Source organism: Arabidopsis lyrata (assembly GCF_000004255.2).
Source record: "Arabidopsis lyrata subsp. lyrata unplaced genomic scaffold ARALYscaffold_4, whole genome shotgun sequence".
NCBI lineage: Eukaryota > Viridiplantae > Streptophyta > Magnoliopsida > Brassicales > Brassicaceae > Arabidopsis > Arabidopsis lyrata.
Genome location: NW_003302552.1, coordinates 22,621,144 through 22,643,965, shown reverse-complemented (window position 1 = coordinate 22,643,965; position 22,822 = coordinate 22,621,144). Strand labels below are relative to the sequence as shown.

The window sequence follows — 22,822 nt, the reverse complement described above, 5'->3', positions numbered from 1 at the left end:
CCAAAAATTATTTTTATATGGACAAAACAATTAGAATGGGCCTGATCAGTATCAGTCCAGTGATATTTTTGATATCAGTATCATCTGACGTGGTATCTCCTGATTTGTCGCGTTTGTCAAAAGCAGAGAAAAAAAAACATTAAACAAATATTATAAATAATACTAAAAATTTCTTAACGATACTTTATGAATATCACCTAAGACCATGCTCTAAGTCTCATACACACAAACCAATTAACATTTGAGTACAAGTAATTGAGTTGATTTGAAAGTCATTTGATTAGTTAACAAGGTTTTCTCTTTTCTTTACATAGATTTGTCGCTTCTGACCATATAATAAACTTGGAATATATTTATCCAAATCGTTGCCCCCAATTTCCTAGCTAAAATAGATGTACCTTAATACAAATTGTATTAGGCCGAAAAATATGATGGCGAAAAAAATAAAAAATGGGCCTACGCAGTATACATCGGGCTTCACAATATAATGGGGCTTTCTGGGATAGTAATAATAGGATGATTTCATGATTATTGAAAGAGAGATTTCTCATTAATTAGGGCAGAGAGAACCAAAGGGGCGTTTACAAGTAGTAAAAAAAAAAAGGTTCGTTTTAAAGTAAACGAATCAAAGCCTCCATAGAAGTGAGAGGGTCTCCAAAAGCTTAGAGAAGAATCAGAAACCATTAACCTCACTCATATTTTCTTTATTCTTTTTTTAAATAATCCGGAAGATCCCAGACCCAACGTGATATATTCTTCTTTTTCATCAGTTGGTGTATCCGCCATTATTACCGTAATCACTGACATGAAAACCATTGTCGGAGCCAGGTTTCCGGGAGATTTTAAGATGAACGCCGGGATCATGATGAGATGCCGTCGAGTTGTAAACAATGGAGTTGTTTATCATCTGAACGTTACTGTTCATAAAAGCTTTCATGGGGAGGTTACTATTGCCATTGTTGGGGTTCTTCGTCGTTTTCTTCTTCCCTTCTCCTTCGTCGCTGCTGCTACTGCTGCTGCTTTGAAGTCGACGTCCTTTCTCTCCGGTGCCGTGTGAAACCCTTGAGGAATGTGTTCCTGAACCTCCTGTTTTGTTGCCTTGAGGAGATCGCAGGATCTCCATTACAGCACCTTTGTTTTCACCTGCAATGGTGATGACTCGTGTGCTCATTATGTTCTCAGAATCGGAAGTAGATGGTTGACGATGCATCTTCTTGGGGTTGTTGCCTTGATGGTTATGGTTTTGGTTATAGTTATGGTTCTGGTTGTAGTTATGGTTCTGGTTATGATGACTTGGTTCGTGGGTTTGGCTTGTTTTCTCGGCAGTGAGAATGTTTTTCTGAGTGGTTTCCCGTTCCGAATGTAACTGAGAAGGTGGGAGAGAGTAAGGTGAGAGTACTCTCGGTGATGGTGCTTTCCGATGATTCTCTGACTCTGATGCAGACCGAGTTTTCACTGACTCAGATGATGTAGACCGACTTGAATGAGCTGGACTCCGTGGTGAGTTTGGTTTTCGCGGTGGTAAGGCTTCTTGAACTTCCTTGGGAGATGGTGGCGGCGTGTATGACGACCGAGGTGGTGGCGGCGGTGGTGTCGCAGCCTTTGGTGGGGTCGGTGGTGACATGTGGCGACTTGGAGGTGAATGATATGGGGACCGCTCTTGAGGAGGTGAAGTTGGCTGTTGCTGCTGACGTGGAGGGGTAAGAGGCTGTTGCTGCTGACGTGGAGGGGAAGGAGGTTGTTGCTGACGTGGAGGTGAAGGAGGTTGTCGCTGACGTGGAGGTGACGGTTGTTTTGCCGGAGGTCTGACTACGACCGTACGGCGTGGAGTTGGTCGGGGTTGAGGTGGAGGAGGCTCGCTTGAACCTTGTGATGTTGGTCTAGCGATGCTAGAGAGACGGAACCATGGACGAATGTTAGACATTATATAGTGTATATTTATTTGAAACGTAAGATGTTATTTATAAGTGTGGCAAAACACAATGGAACGATTTAGATATGTAACCAGAGCTTATATATATAGATAGATTATAGACAAGTGTGTTGAAGAAAAGTGAAACACGAGAAACATGAAAGGAAAAAAGTAAAAATGAAGAAGAAAGGTATCAGATCCATGCAATGAGATTTACAGCTTGCAAAACCCACATTTTACGACTCGTATCAATCGTTAAGAGCCACTTTCAAGCTTTTCCTTTTATAACTTATCTATCACCGTTGATGAATCAATTTAGGTTATAAATTCGTTGCTATGTCTGGAAAAAAAACTGTGCATCTAGTCACAGTGACGCAAAAGACGAACTAAATCCATATGCAGAACAAAATCTTTACAATAGTCCCTCGAACTAGCCACTTGCAGAAAAAACGATGCATGTGTGATTTTGTAGTCCATTTTTATATTTGAAATTTGCTCGACCACAACACAAGACAAATGAATTATCATAATTTTTATAGTAGCTGGGATAGATCATAGGCCGAAATCCATATTATCACTATTTGATTGGTTTAATTTCAATTTAAATCATAAAATTTTAACTTTGTTTCACTTTTTTCTTTCTAATTATGATGTTTTCGAAAAATGAATGCTAAGGAGAGAGTAGTGTTTTTCCACTAATATGAGACACAAATTATTCCCTGATTCTCCTCTATTTTTTGTCGATTTGACTACTAAGTATAATACTAACTAGTATACATATATGTATACTTTTTATACGAACGGTTGATATTGTTTCATTCAGTATTTTTGGACAACTTGCTTTTATTCAACGATTATTAAAACATATCAAAAGGGAAACTTCAGAAACCAAACATCGAATACTAATGAGCAATAAAAGGTATCAATGAGCTAAGCCTCTTCCTCAGCTTTTTCTTTTTCAAATTCATAAAACAAATGTATTGATCACTACTCTGAGTGTGAGTGAGCCATTAATTCTTTCCTTTACGAACAAAAAAATCTTATGGCAACATATATATATATATATATATATATATATATATATGATCATTTAAAAAAGATACAATGGTTCAACTTGAGAGTGTATTATCGGTTGCTTATTGGGCATCAGAAGTACCTATCTCAAGCGTAGTATCTAATTACTAGCCTCTCTTATATTCTATACATTACAAATTTAAATCTTATACACCACAAATTTAAATCATATATTTTGTGTTTCTCATAAAAGATCATATCTGTAGTCCACGTCATCAACATAATTAGAAAGAACTTCAAAAGTTATTTAATACACACTTCATAACTTTTTTTATCTAAAGAGAGAATTTTTTTACTTTTCGTTAACGGACTAAAAGAGATCATTCGAGATAATTTGGTAGTAGAAAAAAGTCTAATAAAATAATTCTCTGTTATTCAAAAATATCAACAAAACTAACTACTAGGAGTGTAAATCTCCAAGTTATTATATAAAGTAATAAAGATATACATACATATATATATATATATATATATATGTATGTATAAAGATATACATACATATATATATGTGGAGTATATATAGATATACATGTTAATATCTTCTAAATTCGCTTTCACATCCAATTGTCTCTTTCTAACAATCTTATTCATTGGTGCAATTTTAGTAACAAATGAAACTAACGTTTAAAGAATCATCAACCCTTTTGAAATTTTTGAACTCGTTGAATATGGTTACTTTTGAACTCTGATATCTAATATTGGCGATAAATATATGGCAATTAAAGTTGTAATATGACAATTGAATTGGATAGATTATGTATAGGCCCATTATTCTTAAGAGGTCGATTTGTAATGGCCTTTGGTCAATAGTTCGATAATTCAACATAAGCAAATTATAAACAATCTTAATGAAGCGAAATAAATCATTTTCATTAGTTCGCGTTATAGACAGTAATGGACTTATAGTCAAGAATATAAATCAGCTTATTTGTTATTTTCTCATATTTTCCGTTTGAAACTATATTTCTGTACTATTTAAGTCAACGTCAAAGAAAGACTATATACTTAATTCGTTCGAAACACGTTTTCTTGTTGTTGTTAGAATTCTGTTTTGTTAAGTTTGTCTCGAATAGTCAACATACTTATACACATGGAATGGTTTAGTCGGATTATATGTCAATAAACATACTAATGAAGTCACTGTATAATGTATACAATATATTGATCATACGTTAAATTCATTCTTAATGTAGTAGCACATGCAAAATATGCTAACCTGACCCAAATTCATTTTTATTTAATTTCTTTGAAACTTAGAGTAAACCTAAGTTCTCAAAACAAAAAAAAAAGCCTCTAGATTTAGTATTTTTTAACCCATTTCGGGATTGATTCTTTTGAATACATTATTTGTTTATATATGACTAAAAAATATAATAACCTAGATGTTAGAGTCTATTTCAATTTTCGGTTTGGTTTTGGTTTTTGGATTTTCGTGTTATAAAATGTTAAGAAAAATAAAAATTATACAGTATGTTTCAGTTTTGTTTGACCTGGATTTGCTTTTTAACAAATATGTGCGTTTCTATTTGCAGTATTAAAAGTATTGATATAGTTTCAGTTTGGTTTAAATCGGATCAACCAGAAAGATCAGCTCGATCTTAAAATATGCATAATTGAACATAGAATCATGATGAATGCACATACCGATGACGTTCAATTGGTACAACTTTACAGGCAATCGATTAGTGCAGAAAATGTAAAGCAAAAGCTGAAAACTGATAAAAATAACGAAAGATACAGCATTTATAGCAAAAAGAGATAAAAGAGCCATTATTTCCATTGAATGTAATTATTATGGCTTCAGAAATTTGAAATTTCCCATGCTGAAACTTTCAAAGTCTTTTTTGAGTCCGCCTATACACATCTAGTTGTACAACAAAACCATTTAAATTATTTTTGAAAATAGAGTAAAATGCATGTACAATTCCCACTTGTAACGAAGCGATTCTTTTTAGAAGAGTCTGCAAATTACAAAAGAAAATATACAATGAAAAGCCGAGAATTCTATTCAGAAACCACAGATCATTAAACCCAACTTATTGTAAATTAGTCTTTAGACGAAAACATATTTAAGTTTGCATGATATTAAGATTTTAAAAAATCATAATTAAGCAAAATGAATGGTTAACCAAAAAAAAACAAAATAACATATGGATAAATAATAGAGTTATATGATATAGACTTATACCTTAACGTCATTATATAGGATGTTTTTGAGTTTTTATTATGTTTCATGTTTTACAAGTTTCAATGCAAATTTTAAATGTATTTAATATTTTTTATTATATAGATTATGCAGTCTCTTTTGTAATTGATTGATTTTTTAAAAGTCAAATATTAAATAATTAATAACTTTAAAAAGAAAATTAAATTTCTTAAACAATGTGTTTTTAGCTAAAACATCATATAATTTGAGTCAGAGAAATTACCAAATAACAAACACCAAACACATGCAATCCTAAAAAGACCACAAGTGTCTTTACTCATGAACATGACACTTGTCTAGTAACTGTAATGAATTAATTATGATTGATTGTTGCGACATTTCATATTATCCAAATACGAATCCCCTTCGACTGACGGATTTTTGGTCGGTTAAACTCCTTTGTATTAGGCTGATTTTGTGTGCAACTTAGGAAGTGAATTTTCATGTACGTTTTGTTTTTACGAGAGTAACTTTTTGTGGGATTTAGCCACTCTCACTCGACAACGCTAACCACAAATCCGATGCTCTCGCTACATACCAACAATAAACACAATATAAAGCTATGAATTGTTGAAAAATAAGCACTTTAATTACTCATTTAATCGTTAATCAAAATTTAATTAGTCGACGTTGAAAGCAGAATAATTTAAGAAAATTAGCGTAGCGGCATAAAGCATCTGCTATATTCTTCTGCTATATTGTAAGAATAATTATATGCGGCTATTCCGGAAAATTATACTTAATGGTCATTACTTTAATTGTAAGATGTTAGTTGGTGGTGGGAACTAAGCTTTTGGGCTTAATCATGAACCATGAACTATACAAAAGCTGTCTTTTGATCGAATGGATTCGTTTTTTTTTTATCAGTATCCCTTTCAAAACTATAAAGTATCAAGTCTTAGTCATTCATATTATAATCATCTATCTAACTAATATTCCTATATTAAAATTAACTAGTTAGCTAGTTATCAATTTATCAAATAAAACCCTTCAAAATGCCAAAGGGTTACGCCGCTTTAATTTGTTAAATTGATATAAATAAAAGTTGGGTAATTCCTCCTCTTGCGCCGACCTCAAATGTTCTGACAAATTAGAATGAAAATGACAGACAAATTTAGCTTGTTTCTTAAGTGAATTAGCAATGAACTCCTGTCCTTGATACCGATTGTAATTAATATATATGTGGAATATTCGAGTAATGAACAAAAAATAGTACTAATTTATTGTGTCCAAAAGAAAATAAAAACAAAAAAAAAATCATGTTGCTAATTTTCCTCATTCAAGTTGACTTTACAAGTTTGTCTTGCCACGATAGTTGAAAACTAATCTGCAACGAAGAATAATATTTCAGTTGCCGTATCAAATGCAACATGAATCGTGTTACCAATAGACTACGCTGTTAATCTTCCTTATGCGTAAAGATAAATATTTAACTCGATACCTAACTTATACTTATCTATATATTTAAATTTATAAGAAAAAACAATTATAAATGCCATCAAAACTAAATGCAACATGTTTTAATATTTTCCTCATTCTAAGTAAACTATATATGTCATTAATAGATAGGACCAAAATATTATCCGTTGAGTTTTTTTTTTTTCTGATACTGTAGATAAACTTTAAATTTTTGTTGTTATTTTTTATTTGGTTTATGTTGTTGTATATTTTCGGCTTTTAGAAATTAGAATAGCAAAGATATATCATTACTTGATTTTTTTTATTACGAATGTTAATATTTTATTATTTTTTCTTCTTTTTTTTACTCGTAAATATTTTTATCTTAGACTTTTCTTCTAAATCTGTATATATTTGGTTTATAAGAAATTAATGAAATATACACGAAATATAAATTGAATATCTCTATAAATCCAATGAATTTTTTTTCACTTATATTACTCATTTATTTTGCCATGTGGATTATCTTAAAAACAAAATCTTCCAAATCACCAATCAAAGAACTATTCAAACAACTAATCGCCGTCACCTAAATCACCCCTTTGATTCGTCCCCGTCACGCCTTCTTAATATTAAAAGGAAAAAACAATTTCTCGTCGTCCTTTTCGACTTTCTCCGAGTGTTCTTAATATTCCTAACTCTCTCGATCTCCGTCAAAATAATCACTCTCTCTTTGTTTTTCCTCACAATTCTCCGAACATGCCTTTGATTTCTCTATTCTCGAATAATCCTTGTAAACTCTTCTTCATCGTTAATACTATATAATATATATGTTCTTCTAGCTGAGTTTTGGAATCAGACAAGGGTTTTACGTTTTACTTTTTTTCTCCATGGGGATTCTCTGGGATTCGTTTCTCTTCTTACTTGTAGCAACTTTTGCTCTGTTCTTAGTTAGAATCGTGTTATTCAAAACAGGATTGATTTACATGGTGAAGTTATGGCGGAGGAAGATCATCGACTGGTTTCATGTTTACCAATTCTACAAAGTCCCAGAATTCAACGACAACGTTCAAGAGAATCATCTCTACCAAAAAGTATACTCGTATCTAAATTCCTTAAGCTCAATCGAGAATTCTGATTTCACGAATCTCTTCACCGGGAAAAAGTCCAACGAAATCATCCTCCGGTTAGATCGGAACCAAGTCGTTGGCGACGAGTTTCTCGGCGCTAGAGTTTGTTGGATTAACGGAGAAGACGAAGACGGAGCGAGGAATTTCGTTTTGAAGATTCGTAAAGCTGATAAACGGAGAATCCTCGGTCCTTATCTCCAGCATATACATACAGTATCTGATGAGCTTGAACAGCGGAGCACAGAGCTTAAGCTTTTCATCAACGTCGGAATCGACGATCATCTCAAGAAGAGGAAGAACGGACGGTGGAGATCAATTCCGTTTGATCATCCTTGTACCTTCGACAACATCGCCATGGAAACCGATCTGAAGAACAAAGTCAAATCCGATCTCGAATCTTTCCTCAAAGGTAAACAGTACTACAATCGCCTTGGCCGTGTTTGGAAACGGAGTTATCTCTTATACGGACCTTCCGGTACCGGAAAATCAAGCTTCGTCGCAGCAATGGCGAATTTCTTAGACTACGATGTTTACGATATAGATCTCTCCAAAGTTTCAGATGATTCAGATCTTAAGATGCTTCTGTTACAAACCAGAGGCAAATCGGTGATCGTGATCGAGGATCTAGATCGGTACCTCTCGACGAAATCAACGGCTGTGAGTTTATCTGGGATTTTGAATTTCACTGATAGTATTCTCAGTTCTTGCACCGCCGATGAACGGGTCATGGTGTTCACGATGACTGGGAAAGAACAAATTGACCCGGCTATGCTTCGACCGGGTCGGGTCGACGTGCATATTCATTTTCCGTTATGTGATTTCACGGCGTTTAAAACGCTGGCTAATAACTACTTAGGTCTTAAAGAGCACAAGCTTTTCTCTCAAGTTGAAGGAATATTCCAAAACGGTGCGTCTTTGAGTCCCGCCGAGATCGGAGAATTGATGATCGCGAATCGTAGCTCGCCGACTCGTGCGTTGAAGTATGTCATCAATGCTTTGCAGACTGATGGAGATCGGAGAGGAACTGGACGACGTTTGCTTTTAGAAAGCGGTTCGAGAAAATCGACGTCGGAGGATGTGTCCGATGATATGAGTGGTTTGCTTTGCGGCGGTGGCGGAGGAGGAAGTTCGCCGGCGGTGAAGGAGTTTAGGAAGTTGTATGGGTTGTTGAGGATAAAAAGTAGTAGGAAATCTGGATCGTTCGATGTGGCTAGAGAGATGAAGGACGGCTAGTGATTAAAAGGTTTTTATAAGTCAGCAGCCACGTGGGTTGGTTTTATTGGTTGAAAGAGTCTGGACAAAAAGCGCAAACTAGAGAATGTTACTCTGTTTTTATTGTTTTTGGGATTTAGTTTATGTACAGAAGTTAATATAAATTTTTGTTTTTTTTTTTTGAGATTTGATCATTTTGGGCCGATTGTAAAAAAAGGCCCATAGAGGCAAGCCGATTGATAATTAAGTGAAATACCAAATATGCCCTTCATGATCGAATTAGATCAAACGGTTATGGTGACAGCGTCAATAACACGCTTTTTGGTTCCGTCATTATAAGATTTTGTGTTATTATTAAAACGAAGCTCCGTCTTCTTCGTCGAGCGTCGTTGTCGTCTAGGGTTTATCGTTCTCGTTGTCTACTCAAATTCTTCAAGGTAAATCGAATCTTTCCCTCAGAAGACGATGCTTTATCGAATCTCAAGATACTTTGCGTGTCTTTGTTTATGTTGATTACAATTTTGGTGATAGGAATTCGATTTCTTCTGGAAGAATGAGACCTGTGTTCGTTGGGAATTTCGACTATGATACTCGCCAATCGGATCTTGAAAGATTGTTCAGCAAGTACGGGAGGGTGGAGCGAGTTGACATGAAGTCTGGTAAAACTTGTTATTGCACTTGAACTCCTTGTGGCGATCAAATTTGCTGTTGCAGTGTCTGTTTGATATAGGTTTCTGGAATTTGAGAACTTCTCAGGCATTATTGATTGATTCTTTTTCTACTGAAGCATGAATTAGTATTAAGAGTGTGGAGAGAATTCAACAGGAACCATGACTAGGAGTGTGTTTAAGAGAGGAGTTCTCGTATTTAAGTGTTTGTTTGGTCGCAGGAGCTTTCTCTAAAGGAGCATGAGTGTGTTTCCTCTTTTCATGGGATTGCCAACTTCTTCCTGCAAATAGATTCCTACATTTTTCTCATGCCTACCCTTATCATGTTGTGCCTACAATCTTCGATGAGCCCTACAATCTATTGCCTTGTTTCTTCATGCCTTTCATTTGTGAACTCCTACTGTCAAGAATGGTGACGCAACGCTTAGCAGTCATTCAGAATTGAACAATAAATTCGATTTTATTACCTTTTCATAGGCTACATTCTACACATCTACATCTTTATTTACTACAACATCATCGAACGCCTCTACTTCTTATGTACACCAGCCTTCACATTGATGCAGGTGTTGTATATTTATTTAGTTTTCTTGTCTTTCTCTAGGTGAAAAGGTGTCTTCTAATTGACTAACTCTTCATTGCAAATTCTGTAGGCTGAAACTGTGTGTCAATTCATATGCTGCGTTTTCTTATCTTGTGTTTGTATTTTTCTTGCAGGGTATGCTTTTGTGTATTTTGAGGATGAGCGTGATGCTGAAGATGCAATCCGTGGGACTGACAATACCACTTTTGGCTATGAGCGACGCAAGTTATCAGTCGAGTGGGCCAAGGTATCTCTTCCTTCTTTCTCTAATCATATGATCTTATTGTTTAAGAGAGCTCTAAGTTTCTTCTGGCTTTAAGGGTGAACGTGGGAAGCCTCGTGATGGAAAGGCAGCCTCGAATCAGAGACCTACAAAGACACTCTTTGTCATCAACTTTGACCCTATTCGCACAAGAGAGCGTGATATGGAGAGACACTTTGAGCCATATGGTAAAGTTCTCAATGTTCGCATAAGGCGCAATTTTGCTTTTGTTCAATTTGCAACCCAGGAAGATGCAACCAAGGCTCTTGACTGTACTCACAACAGGTAACAACATGCACGCTTAGTTAGTACCTTTTTATCTAACAGATAGTGATTGATTAAGTGGTAATCCCTTACATTGTTTATCCTCTCGTGGCAGCAAAATATTGGATAGGGTTGTTTCTGTTGAGTATGCTTTGAGGGAGGATGGTGAAAGAGAAGATAGATATGCTGGCAGTCCAAGAAGGAGATCTCCTAGCCCAGTGTATCGGAGGCGTCCTAGTCCTGATTATGGCCGTCCTCGCAGTCCTGAATATGACAGGTACAAGGGTCCTGCTCCTTATGAAAGACGTAGGAGTCCAGATTATAGGCGTCGCAGTCCAGACTATGGCAGAGCAAGAGCTAGGAGTCCGGGCTATGACAGATACAGGAGGTAAGAGTACTTGGCTTCTGAATGTTCAATATCCTTTAATAGTTTTTTTTTTTTTTTGTCGAAATCCTTTAATAGTTTATGTGCTACTTTAGTTGTCTGATTTTTCTTTTTGTGTTTTTTAGCAGCCGGTCCCCTATTCAAAGAGCAAGAGGTTGAAGATGTTGTTGGGCGATGGATTTTTAAAATGTATGGGTTTTCTATGTTAGTCGGGTACAAAAACAAGTTATTAGTACTGAGTCTTTACCGCTTATGACTTGAACCGTATGTGCTTTGCTACTATATGTGGTGTAGAAGTATTAGTAGCTTATAATGACAATGATCTCTTTTGGAATTGGAATAGTTTCATGGTTGGTTCCTGTGTAATCATTCAGTTTTAAAGGATCAAGAAAGCTTTTTTTCATTTTATATTCAGAAACATTTATAGGTTCTGTAGAAGTAAAAAGAGAATACACAAGAAAGGAGGATGATCAGGGCATAGAAGAGAGATTGTGATTACGTAGTTCTTGGGTGAGTGCTTTCTCCAACCAAGTTTCCGCATCTTCCATCATCTCGGGGCTTAACCGAACCATGAGAACGCAGAATTCGGTTTGGTTAAGAGCACCGTCTCCATCAAGGTCTCCTTCTCTAACCATTCCTTGAGCATCTTCCTTGCTCATACCTTGAATCCCAAGTATCCCAGAGTTTCGTCTTAGAGACTCAGCTGTGATGAGATCTCGCTCTGGATCCGCAAGCAAACTGAAACCTTTGCATAACTCTGATACAAACTCTTCAACATCCATCATCTCTGCCATAACTGGCAACATGTCTTCGTATTTGGTCTCCATCTTCGTCGTAGTGGTAGTTTCTAGTATCATAGATTTCCCGGTTGGTTCCATTAGAGGATGATAATAGAAGAGAGAGAATAGATTTTGGTGAACTCTTTTGATTAGTTCCAATGGGATATATAAGTGAGTGGCGTATCTGTACCGATGTGATTGTCACGTTCGTGTGGTCTAAAACTCTCTCTTGAATCGTAGCCGTTGGATTCTGAGAGTTGAAATAATGAACGGCTGAGAATTATTCCAAGATAAAATGCGATTTCGTGAGTAGGGGAAGCAGCTGATTATTAGGTGGTTTCGTGGAAAGTTCGAATGGGCCGTGAATACGACGCATCCCCACTATCATATATATATTGTTATCAAAAGAAACACAAGACAAAGGTAAGTTTCGGAGAAATTTCGTTTTCTTGATTTCTTCTGTCGTATCTTTCGATTTTTTTTTGTTTGTTTTAATATTTACTTCAATTGGAATTGGATTCTCTTACAATAATAACGACAGATAATAAAATATCTCTTTCTCCGTCGTCCAAGCCTTAACTGATTTGATGCAACGGTAATTTCTTGTCTGAATTTGAGATGCGACTATTATTGGATGAACTCAAGTAAATACAAAAATTGAATTCTGCAAATGACTAATGAAATCTTCTTTTATTATATACTCTCTTTTTTTCGGGACAAAAAGAAAAGAGCTTTGTTTTCTTTCAAGCTCCAATTCGTCACGCACAGCAACTTCTTGTTGATCTTTCTTTCACAACAAGTACAAATAGTTCATCAGAAATATCAACACGGCCACACCATAAAAACTATGACAAAATCCATCTATAACATTTTATTTCATGTTACCTCAGCCTTCCCATATAGATTTAATTTTAAATGACATAGAAACAAGACATTTTTAACTGGAAAGTATATTTAACTGAAAAAAGTTGTTAAGAAAAAGATAAAATGATTATTGTGGCTGTTTGAACAACTAACCGAGGACATGCTACAAGCCTACATAACCATCTTATGTTTAATATTGGCAAAGCAGTACATATATAAATGTGACCTAAAGCACTCTAGCTGGCAGCTGCCTTATTGATGGGCTGGGCTTATTGATCTCCCAAGTGTTCGATTTAACGAGTATATCACACTAACTTCTAAATCGATAATAGATATGAATAAATCTGTTACGAAAACACTTATACAGATAGAAGAAGCGATGAATACATAGTTACATTACATATATGTAACACTCGCGACATTCGTATTCACATATTCTTCTACCCATACATAACGCCGTGATTTATATACTAATTAATCAACAAACCAAAATGAAAAACCAACCCAAATTACCATCAAACCAAACTATAAAACATTTCGAAAATAAAATAAAAACCCCAAAAAGAAAGGAGAATAAAAAGACTATGTTGTGTTAGCTAAGTTCTGACAACTTTAACTAAAGTAACCCATGTGAGGCAAAAAGATCATGAAAGAGAATTAGAAAGCTAATTTCATAATCTCCTTTTGATCATTTTGCTTCACCATGAAGATCCTCCTCCTGTAGTACTGAACATCCCAGTCCAATATCCATTATTAGGGCTTGAGTTATTATTATTATTATTTCCATGACTCTTTTGTTGTTGATTATCATCATGATCAACTTCTTGTGTTATGCTTGATGAAAGCTCCTTCATTTGATCCCCAAATGGAAACAAAACTCTACCTTGTTGGTGATGATCATTATGAAGAGCTTCAGACCTATTGTTGCTGTTGTGTCCAAGCCCTTGATGATCGGTAGAGAAGGAGAGATTACTTGGCTTGTAATCCACCATTGTTGGAAACCCTGAAGAAGTGTAAAGCACATTGTTTGAATCCATCATTGAACCGGAAGGCATGAATGAGTTAATCCCTGATCTCGCAGAAACATTAACTCCGGTTCTTAAAAGTTCAAGAGCTGAAACAGGAGACGACGAGGAACCATAGAGAGAAGAAGATGATGAAGGCTGCTGCTGATGAGTTAGGTTACCATTTCCCTCCATCTTCGGCATCTGAAGAAACTGAGACATATGGACATGATGATGATGTTGATCTTGCATGACCGGGAAAGACAACAAGTTGAGATCTTGTGATGACCCTTTCGATTTATTATGGATTTGGTTTGAGAAGAGTATTGGTGGGTTTAGATCTGGAAGTGTTGTGGTCAAACCAAGTGAAGATGGTGTCGTCTGAAGGATGTTTGATGAAGATGATCTCTTGTTCTTTCTTGAGCTTCCTCCCACAGGAACATTCCTAAGAGATCCACCTTCGGTCCAATACCTTCGACAACCTTTGCAGAAGTATCTTGGTTGTGTGAGACTATAGTTGTTGTAGTAACAAAACTTTGTGTTGGTTGAGTTACATCTTGGACAATTTAGTTTCTCTTGCGGTCTTGCTTTCCTCTCCGCCACAACCGCCGTATTGTTATTGTTGTTGCTTACGCCGGAGACGGTTGCTCCAGCGGATGAGACACCGTTAGATGTGAGAATGGTGTTTGGCCTTGCATTGGATGTGGTGTTTGATTGATGTGTGTTGTTATTAGGAATCATGATCTGCTCCATTGGTTTTACATTCATCAGTTCTTGAAAACCCTAAAAAAAAGTGAAATTTAAAGAGTTAAGTAGAGCCTAATTTATGTATATGTGTAATTATGTATAGACCATAAATGACTCATAAGTTAAATAATAAGCTAATTAAAACATATGGTTAATTCGCACTATGCTTAGCAATTTTAAGCACTAATTAAACAGAGAATTGAAACATGCACATTAGATTTTCCTGATTTGATATTCGATAGAACTATGTATATATAGGATTCGTGGAAATTGGAAAGAGATGAACACCAAGAACAAAGGGTAAATAACAAATCATGACTTTCTACTAATATCTCCATTAGTTTCTCACAAAGGTAGTTAATGATTAATCACATGAAAAGGCTGAGAAGAAAGTGCCGTGAGCTATAAATATATCTCTAGTAGTTTCTTTCCGACCTCGAAACCTACAAAATGATAATTTTCCCATGCAAATTATTCCTTGAATTATGTGCAAAAACTCTTAAATACACATAACTCTATTCTCAATAACCCACAAATACATCAAGTTCATGATATTCATCTCTATATATAATAACATATGCACACAGAAATATGCATATGATTTAAGTATGAATTCTTTAACGGATCATGGAGAAGGGGTAAGAGAAAGAAAAGAGAGAAAAAGGAAGAAGTAGTTAATAGGAAGAACAAGAAACAAAAGAGAAGAGGCAAAGGAAGATCTTTTAAGCACCTGTGTCCACTTCGTAGCGTCCATGACTTCCGACAAAGAGAAAGCCAGAGAGAGAGAGAGAGAGATGTGTGTGGGTTTTGTTGAGTAAAGGCCAAAGAGAAGAATGTTTTTGGAGAACTTTTTTTTTTTTTCGCCTTTTCTTTGTTTGTGAGTGATGGCTCTTCTATGCGTTGCCTTTCACTTTATGGATGATGAAAAAAGAGCCAGCGAAGAAGACGGAGAAGAGAAGAACCCAATATTTTTAACTTATTATCTAAGAGAATATATAGCTTATAATACATGATTTGTTTCCAGTGAAAAAATTCGGTTCTATTAAAACTATAGTTTAATTATTGATCTATTGAACTGGAAAAAATATATCTGACTATATAGTTTTAGTTTAACTTAATCATATTTTTCTGATAGATAAATGGTAAATGGCGAAATGAGTGGTCAAATCGTACGTATTTGTTTTGCCATTTAGATTATCAACATGAAAAAGATGTTTGATTTAGAGAGCTTACATTATGTTTTTTAATATCATAATTATCATCCGTCTAATTCGGGAGAAAAATAAAGACTAAACTTTTAAGAAAATTTCGGTTATAAAAAGAATAAAAGTAGGAAAAAAGAAAAAGTTGGGTTTGTTGATTTTGACTAGTGATGATGTCTCGTGACCGCTCTCTCTTGCTAGCTCTTTCTGGTCCCTCTTAAGAAAATATACTTTTCTAAGAGAAAAAATCGTGTGTAAGGAATTATGTCCTCTTGCTAAAATAATGGATATAAAAACTCTTATGTGTGTATCATAATGCATAGTGTGAGTGGAACTATGAGTTGTATGCTATTTCTCGGCCTCCCATTTTGTGATTGGATACTATTTGTTGGCCATATGGTCCATCAAATCGCCTAGCTACATTTTTAAAATCCCAATACCATACCTATTTGTATATACACCACATGTCCTGCGTACATGTGATCAGTGGCTTTGACACCTAAATTTAGCTCGACTTTAAACCTTTTACTAAATCTATATTCAATAGTACTCGTTATAAAACCTTATACTTATACGATCTCGATTTTATAAAACCGATGAGACTCGTTAATGGTTGAAAATCCAAAAACTAAAAGAATGATTAATTATACGGCTTTTGAAAGTTCTTTTCTTTCACTTACATAACTTTAAATTTTATGAAATAAAAACTTTTGAAAATGTTGTGACTTGTGACGGTAGTTATGGTACATTTTTTTTATCCTGTTATACAATTTTGCAATCAAATATTTTTAAAAATAAAATTTGCTCATACTATTATTCCTTTGTTTGTTTGATTGCGACATTACATAATGTTACCAAACAACACCAATATCTAGTAGGAGTAACATTTATTTTAGCAATAAATAGCTTTTCAGATGTAATCAAAGGGTCATTAGTTAAATATGGGCTATGAATGGTTGTATAATATGCTGCAGCAGAACGGACTAAAATCGTATCAGTCTGCACTTAATTCTCCATTTACTATTTCGAACTAGTATGCACTGTTGCATACTAAAGATCTCCATATTAGTATGTACTTCAGCATACTTCTCCATATCATCATAAATTCACTGTTGGTCCGCATTTTTTCATTCCACTCTCCAAAAGCTTCATACCAACATAAACTCCATATTACAGTCCAATATTTTGCATACTAAAATATTAGTATGCATTGTCCTGTCCGTATCATAACTACCAACCATTCAGGGCCATGATTTGAATTAAAGTGTTAAGATCAACATCTAATTAATATTTACACAAACACATCTTATTAAATATATACTGCGAAATATGTACGTACACGGAAAATTCATGAGAGCTATAGTAAACCGTGTGAACCTTATAGGTAAATGATTCAACATGAGTTATAAAGCAAATTAATCGCCATTTAAAAAACCTGATACACAACTTTTTTGTAATGAATGAATTGACTCCTTTATATCAATTCATAGATTCATTTGGCACAATTATACAACGAATAATAAACTAAAAAGAAATCCAAGTGATTTTTTTTTTATAAATAAAATACTAAAGGAGTATTAGATTGCATCTATATGGAATTTTCGAGGAGGAGAATTTTGAAAAAAAGGAGGAGGGAGGAGAAGAATTTAGAAAAGAGAAGACCGACAGGAAGCGACAAAAAGGAGGTGGAGCTGGGCCCCACAATTCGTGGCGTGATTGTGATTTTTTTAATATTATTTACTCCATCCGTTTCGTTTTAGTTATCGTTTAAGGTTTTCTCACACAAATTAAGAAAAACATTAAATTTTCTGTTTTACCTTTTATTAATATATTTTATAAAAAAATTCATTGGCCGAAACATTAAAACAGTAGGGATAAAACTGGAATTTTTATAAAACATTTGCATCGAAAACCTAAAACGACAACTATTATGAAACAAAATTTTAACTCTAAAACGATAAGTAAAAAGAGTATCTTACAAATCTAAAAGACTGTTGTAATTTTATTTTTCTTTCTCGATGTTGACATCTGTCTTCTCTTACCCAACACCTTCTCCCACCCAATAAAAATCTCTCTCTCCATCTTATCGTGTCGTTTCACTGTTCCAGCTTTCCTTTGCCTGCCGTTTTGCTTTAACGACTTGTCAATTGCCACATGTCTTTCTAGGTGTTCGGTTTAGTCGGTTCGCAGACAATTTTTTCTTTAATAAATAATTTGGGTTCAATATTAAATTTTGGCCCAATAAGTACATTCAGTCATCAAGTTAAGAGGCCCGATACTATCAAGCTATTAAAACGACACCGTTTGATAGTGACGGAATTATCTAATTCACTAACATGGCAAAAGGTCGGAGGAAGTTAGTAAGTGACGAAGACGACGATGGGAACAAATGTAGCGCCATGGAAGCAGCTTCTCTTTGGCGCCATTGAAGCCAATTCTCATCTAAGCCACTCTTCTTACTTTCAGCTCGTATGTGTCTTCTTTCTGATTTTGCTGTTTTTCTCCAACGAGCGATGTTGTTGATGTTTTTGTGTGTGTTTTCACTTTTCAGGCAACGATTGGTTTCAATGGACGGCCTTCGAATCGTACCGTCGTATTCAGGTGACACAAATTCCTGATTTCTCTGTGTATTTGTCAAATTTTGATTTTGTTGGGTAGTGAGAAATTTTGTGTGTGTTTGGTAGGGGATTTGAAGAGAACAGTGACAGGATTCAAATCAACACCGATCTTCGTAGTCGTAAGGTCTTTGTTATTTTCCAGATTGATTATGTTGAAGCTGCTTCCGGATTTTAGCTCTCTTTGAAGTTTGATCCTGTAACATTTCTGTTGTAGATAGAAGAGCTTAAGCATTGTCCGTTTTCTGAGGTAAGCAATCTATTTGAGTTCGATTTGGATTATACATTGTGTATCGAAGAATCATGCGTTGATTCTACTGTGGTGATTGTTTTTTTTTAAAAAGATATGTTGGTATTTCTCGGATACTTGGGAGCAATTCCGGATCAATGGAAGAATTGAGCTCATTGATGCGTCCAATCCTGACCAGACCAAGCTTCAGGTTTTTTATATACATTATTTCAATTTTAATACTATCTTGGAAAGGAAGAAACACTTATTGATGTTAATTGCTTTGATGTATATAGCAAAGAGAAAAAGCTTGGTTTGCTAATTCTTTAAGGTCAAGGCTGATCTACATCTGTCCTACTCCCGGTAGTCCTTGCAACAACGAACAATCAAACCAACAAGTTAATTTAGATCCCTCGACTGGTCCAGTTCCTGAGTACTGCCTGCTGCTTCTGGAGCCAGAAAAGGTTTTGTTTTTCATCTTCTTATAAAACTTTCTTTCTTGAGTTGTCCCCTACGTAGAAGCATGTTTTTCATGAATGATTTCCCTTTAATGACAGGTTGATTACTTGAATCTGAAAAGTAATCAGAGGCTTTTGTTTTCGTCGATGGCTAGTGGAGCTGGAGAGAAGTCCTGGACTTCAGAAAAGGTTAACCCATAATTAACTTTTTATGTCTGAGAGGGTTATTAAAGATATATTTCTTATTTGTGTTTGTTTGTGGATTTCCCTTGTGTGATACACCACACTTTGTAGCAATTCAAAATCCTTTTACTTTTACTCTTCACTTCCGAACATCGCCGCCATATAATTAAAATATCTGAATAAAAGAATCTGAATCTTTTTCTTCTATACCATAGTCTCTATCCATTTTGAATGACATTCATATGCTCTAGAATAATGAATAAGAGCAAGGCAAATGGAAGTGTGTAGTTCTATTTCCGTGGTTGTTACCAAAAAAAAATCTTCCTCTGAAAACTAGTTCCCTGTCACCATTTGTTAATTTCAATGAAGCTAGCACTTTGGTAGATCTGCAGGAGGATGAGGTAGACTCTCTTGCACCTTCTTGCCATTTTTCACTATAAACATTGTGCTCATTCCCCATGTTTGATGGATGTCGAAATGACAATGCAATAACCAGAGCCCTATTCATTTTAAAAGGTCGAATTTATCAGCAAATGTCACTGTGTATTGTGATGTTAAAGAGTTTTGTGAAGAAGAATACCTGGATTGTTGGCAACAAACCGAATTGCCGCCCATCCTCCTACTGGGACTCCAATAGTGTTCATGTAAGGAGGATCCTCCAGGTTAAATTGTGCTGTCTGTTGATCATAGTTACCTGTGCCATAGCCAATAACATAAAAGCTGTGTCCATGAAGATGAATTGGATGATTTTCTGTTGTGAGTGTGCCAGTATTCTGGAAGATGATTTGTATCCTGCTCCCATACTCGAAAACTATTGCTCTTGTCCCATTTGCAGCCTGCGTGTCATTGGCTATGTCATTAGGTGCCCCATTGACAAAGTCATAGGCTTTTTCCGGCGTGGTTGGGAAATCTAAAGTGAAGTAACCTTCCAGTTGCTTGTAATAAGCTTCTAAAATCGAGATTTTAGGTTCGACGAAGCTGATGTTGTTCATTGAAGCTGCTAGTCGTCCTTTTCTGGGCCCTTGGCACTTGTTGTTTGGATTTTCAGAGTTACACTTGTTTACATTTATCCCGATTGTGATAAAGAGATGAGCGTCAATGTTTCTTGGAACATCAACTGCATTTAGACTTCTGAGCCCATCCATGACAGTCTTAACAGCAATATTATCATTGAAAATAGGTAACTTAGCTGGTACTGTTACACTGTTAGGCAATGCACCAATGTATTGGAAATTAGCTATCGCTGATGTGTTTTGAAACTCGACGTTCTTTGCAGACTCGTATGGACCCATGGCCATGGAGTATCTCCCAACGGCTTGATCAGCTGTGACAAGAATGTTCATTGTCTGTCCAGGTACAAGCATCACACGCTCTGTTGTATAAGGTTTGGTGTATTCGCCATCTACTTCCACTATGGTCAACCTGTGATTAGCTATGGTGAAGAATGTCTCCATGTTAATGCCAGCATTTATCAGCCTTAGCAGGTATGTCTTCCTTGGTACTATCTGAATCTCATAAACATCTGAAAAATAAAGATTTAAAAACGAGAATCAGTAAATCTTTTTTCTTGTTGTAAATTAATTATACAATTTTTCATCAAAATATTTATTACCTTTAGAGGAGCAATTGTAGTTAGGTCCTGGTTGACCATTAATTGTGAATGCGTCTGCTGGAGGAGGAGGTCCTCCACTTTCCAGTACATGTTGTTCCAGCTCTACCACGTTCTTAAGCCAATACTCTCCTAGATTTATTTGGAGACAAACAAGTTCAGTGACACCAAATAGTGAAAGAGTCTTACTTTATTAAGAATAAAGATTACCTAGAAGAATTGTATGCTCGTTGAAGGGTTTCTTGAATGGGTAAGGAACAGATGCTTTAGGATATACAATAAGCGGACCATATACTGTAGCTCTAAGCCAAGAAAAGTGTGCATGCCATAAAAAGGTGCCCTTTTGTTGTGCCACTTTGAAGTTGTATGTGAAACTTTGTCCACTCTGAATTGGACATTGTGTGATATAAGATGGACCATCATACCAACATGATAATTTTTGCTTAATACCATGCCTGCACATAATAGAAAATTTGTCTTATATGCATTTATTTTTACTTTGTGTTCATGTGTATATGTATATCGGCATACCAATGAATTGTGGTATTATAGGGGGTCATATTGATGACTTTAACGACAATTCTGTCATCTTCTTGAGCAGATATCGCCGGGCCAGGGAATTTCCCGTTGACTGTTACAATCTCGTTTGTTTGGCATAGCCTGGTTAGTCTTATTGTTTGTACCTGTTAGAAAATTCAGTGACACAAAAGACCTCTGTTTAGAAATCTGAATACAGAGAAGATAGACAAAAAAGGCATGCATAAGATGTAAAATGTGTCCCATATTGATTCTATTATGAATATTTATGTAACATTTACGTTGCTGATACCTTGAATTGGTAGAACCTAGTTGTAGCGCTAACCCTGCCAACATTCATGACTTGAAGAGTGAACAAGAAAAAGCTAAGCCGGAACAAGCAAGGGGCAGCTGAATCGGTCATCTTGAATGAAAAGGGACAAGGAGATTTGAGGTTGAAAGGTACTGATCAATGCAACTGGTTTTTATAGTGTTTGAAGACGAAACATAGGAAATATAATATATAGTGTTGAGAAAAAGTTTCATGATTTGGAGAGTTGGTAACAGAGACATTAGTGATTATAAGGTGTTGGGAAGGCGTGACTTGTTTCTTGACCCCAGCGTGAGATTGAAGGCAACACACGAGTTACTATAAAAGGGTTTGAAAAAGGAGAAAGATACTCTTAGTTAGTGTCTGCTCTTTGATTTTGAATCTGTAAAAGCTTTACACATTATGATGCAAGATTCTCTACCAAACTTGTGAAACCGCGGGGTGATCTGGACCAACCCGGTTTTCACCAAAGACTACCAAAGCAACTTTCTTCTTCAAGCTCAGTGGAACCGACCTGGTGACTATTCCTTTTGACCTGTCGTTATTCATCAACTTTATACATACGAGTTTTAGGATTAGCCCGGATAAGTGAGGTGCATGATTTAGTATCATTAGAGAGTGTTTAGTAGGGTCGTGTTTGGTATTTTAGAGTGTTAAAAGAGAAAGAAGAAGAAAGAGTAAGAAGGGATCAAGTTTCTTGGTCGGAAGTTTGGATGGTCTTAATTCTTTATTGGTCGTGTCATCATCAAAGTTCGTGCACGCCTTAACTTGCCAAAGACTCATCTTATTTGTTTCTTTTTTTTATTTTTTTTTTTTTTTTTATTTTTTAATTCTGATCTTGTTTTTAGATTGGAACATGATGATTGATTCGAATTTTGACCAACTCATTTTTTCTCATACTCTAAAGGGCTAAAATGTTAATGCGTTTCTTTACATGAAGATGGTCGTTGATTATGTTTTGACTGATTCATACATTTTTGAGTTTTGACATATTCTGCCAAATCATACCACACGAATACAAACATATTTTAATGTAATGGATGCCAACCTGCTCATTCGCTTATAATAATGTTAAACTAAAAGTTATGTTAAAAAAAATATCTATTCGTTTATATAAAAAAAAAATAATGTTCTGATTAAGAAAATACGCATTTATGTTATAAAAAATATACGATGAAAGTGTTTTATCTT

At 35.4% G+C, this 22,822-nt stretch overlaps 8 protein-coding genes across 14 annotated transcripts; 4 read left to right on the top strand and 4 right to left on the bottom strand.

The window, feature by feature from the left end:
* Positions 1-503: 503 nt before the first annotated feature.
* LOC9318146 (serine/arginine repetitive matrix protein 1) lies at positions 504-2,221 on the bottom strand. Its single transcript, XM_002880209.2, has one exon. The coding sequence runs from the start codon at positions 1,922-1,924 to the stop codon at positions 767-769; it is 1,158 nt and encodes a 385-aa protein (XP_002880255.1). The 5' UTR covers positions 1,925-2,221; the 3' UTR covers positions 504-766.
* Positions 2,222-7,115: 4,894 nt separating this feature from the next.
* On the top strand, positions 7,116-9,116 carry LOC9318145 (AAA-ATPase At2g46620). The gene has a single exon (XM_021027045.1). It carries the CDS (start codon positions 7,481-7,483, stop codon positions 8,951-8,953), a length of 1,473 nt encoding a protein of 490 aa, XP_020882704.1. The 5' UTR covers positions 7,116-7,480; the 3' UTR covers positions 8,954-9,116.
* Positions 9,117-9,247: 131 nt separating this feature from the next.
* Positions 9,248-11,460, top strand: LOC9316322 (serine/arginine-rich splicing factor RS31A). 5 transcript variants are annotated; one of them, XM_021027052.1, is made up of 6 exons: positions 9,248-9,369; positions 9,464-9,591; positions 10,318-10,430; positions 10,504-10,730; positions 10,825-11,097; positions 11,223-11,460. In XM_021027052.1, exons 2-6 carry the CDS (start codon positions 9,486-9,488, stop codon positions 11,251-11,253), a joined length of 750 nt encoding a protein of 249 aa, XP_020882711.1. In that variant the 5' UTR covers positions 9,248-9,369; positions 9,464-9,485; the 3' UTR covers positions 11,254-11,460. The 5 variants fall into 5 exon arrangements, with proteins under 5 accessions (XP_020882711.1, XP_020882710.1, XP_020882709.1 ...); XM_021027051.1 differs by having other exon boundaries at positions 9,250-9,369; positions 9,485-9,591; positions 11,220-11,460; XM_021027050.1 differs by having other exon boundaries at positions 9,251-9,369; positions 11,220-11,460.
* An 8-nt stretch (positions 11,461-11,468) lies between these two features.
* Positions 11,469-12,028, bottom strand: LOC9316321 (calcium-binding protein KIC). The gene has a single exon (XM_002880208.2). The coding sequence runs from the start codon at positions 11,970-11,972 to the stop codon at positions 11,565-11,567; it is 408 nt and encodes a 135-aa protein (XP_002880254.1). The 5' UTR covers positions 11,973-12,028; the 3' UTR covers positions 11,469-11,564.
* A 1,040-nt stretch (positions 12,029-13,068) lies between these two features.
* Positions 13,069-15,427, bottom strand: LOC9318144 (dof zinc finger protein DOF2.5). Of its 3 annotated transcripts, XM_021027049.1 has the most exons (3): positions 15,219-15,427; positions 14,861-14,931; positions 13,069-14,524 (listed from the first exon to the last, which is right to left on the bottom strand). In XM_021027049.1, the coding sequence occupies exon 3, from the start codon at positions 14,507-14,509 to the stop codon at positions 13,436-13,438; it is 1,074 nt and encodes a 357-aa protein (XP_020882708.1). In that variant the 5' UTR covers positions 14,510-14,524; positions 14,861-14,931; positions 15,219-15,427; the 3' UTR covers positions 13,069-13,435. The 3 variants fall into 3 exon arrangements, with proteins under 3 accessions (XP_020882708.1, XP_002880253.1, XP_020882707.1); XM_002880207.2 differs by lacking the exon at positions 14,861-14,931; XM_021027048.1 differs by having other exon boundaries at positions 13,069-14,931; positions 15,219-15,426.
* Positions 15,428-18,008: 2,581 nt separating this feature from the next.
* On the top strand, positions 18,009-19,380 carry LOC9316320 (pyridoxine/pyridoxamine 5'-phosphate oxidase 2). The gene is made up of 7 exons (XM_021027055.1): positions 18,009-18,159; positions 18,242-18,291; positions 18,375-18,432; positions 18,523-18,555; positions 18,650-18,745; positions 18,831-18,998; positions 19,092-19,380. The coding sequence occupies exons 1-7, from the start codon at positions 18,070-18,072 to the stop codon at positions 19,191-19,193; spliced, it is 597 nt and encodes a 198-aa protein (XP_020882714.1). The 5' UTR covers positions 18,009-18,069; the 3' UTR covers positions 19,194-19,380.
* Positions 19,284-21,750, bottom strand: LOC9318143 (laccase-6). Its single transcript, XM_002880206.2, has 6 exons — positions 21,614-21,750; positions 21,316-21,467; positions 20,995-21,239; positions 20,788-20,916; positions 19,756-20,697; positions 19,284-19,675 (listed from the first exon to the last, which is right to left on the bottom strand). Exons 1-6 carry the CDS (start codon positions 21,722-21,724, stop codon positions 19,545-19,547), a joined length of 1,710 nt encoding a protein of 569 aa, XP_002880252.1. The 5' UTR covers positions 21,725-21,750; the 3' UTR covers positions 19,284-19,544.
* A 73-nt stretch (positions 21,751-21,823) lies between these two features.
* On the top strand, positions 21,824-22,564 carry LOC110228850. Its single transcript, XM_021027057.1, has one exon. It carries the CDS (start codon positions 21,845-21,847, stop codon positions 21,953-21,955), a length of 111 nt encoding a protein of 36 aa, XP_020882716.1. The 5' UTR covers positions 21,824-21,844; the 3' UTR covers positions 21,956-22,564.
* Positions 22,565-22,822: the final 258 nt, after the last annotated feature.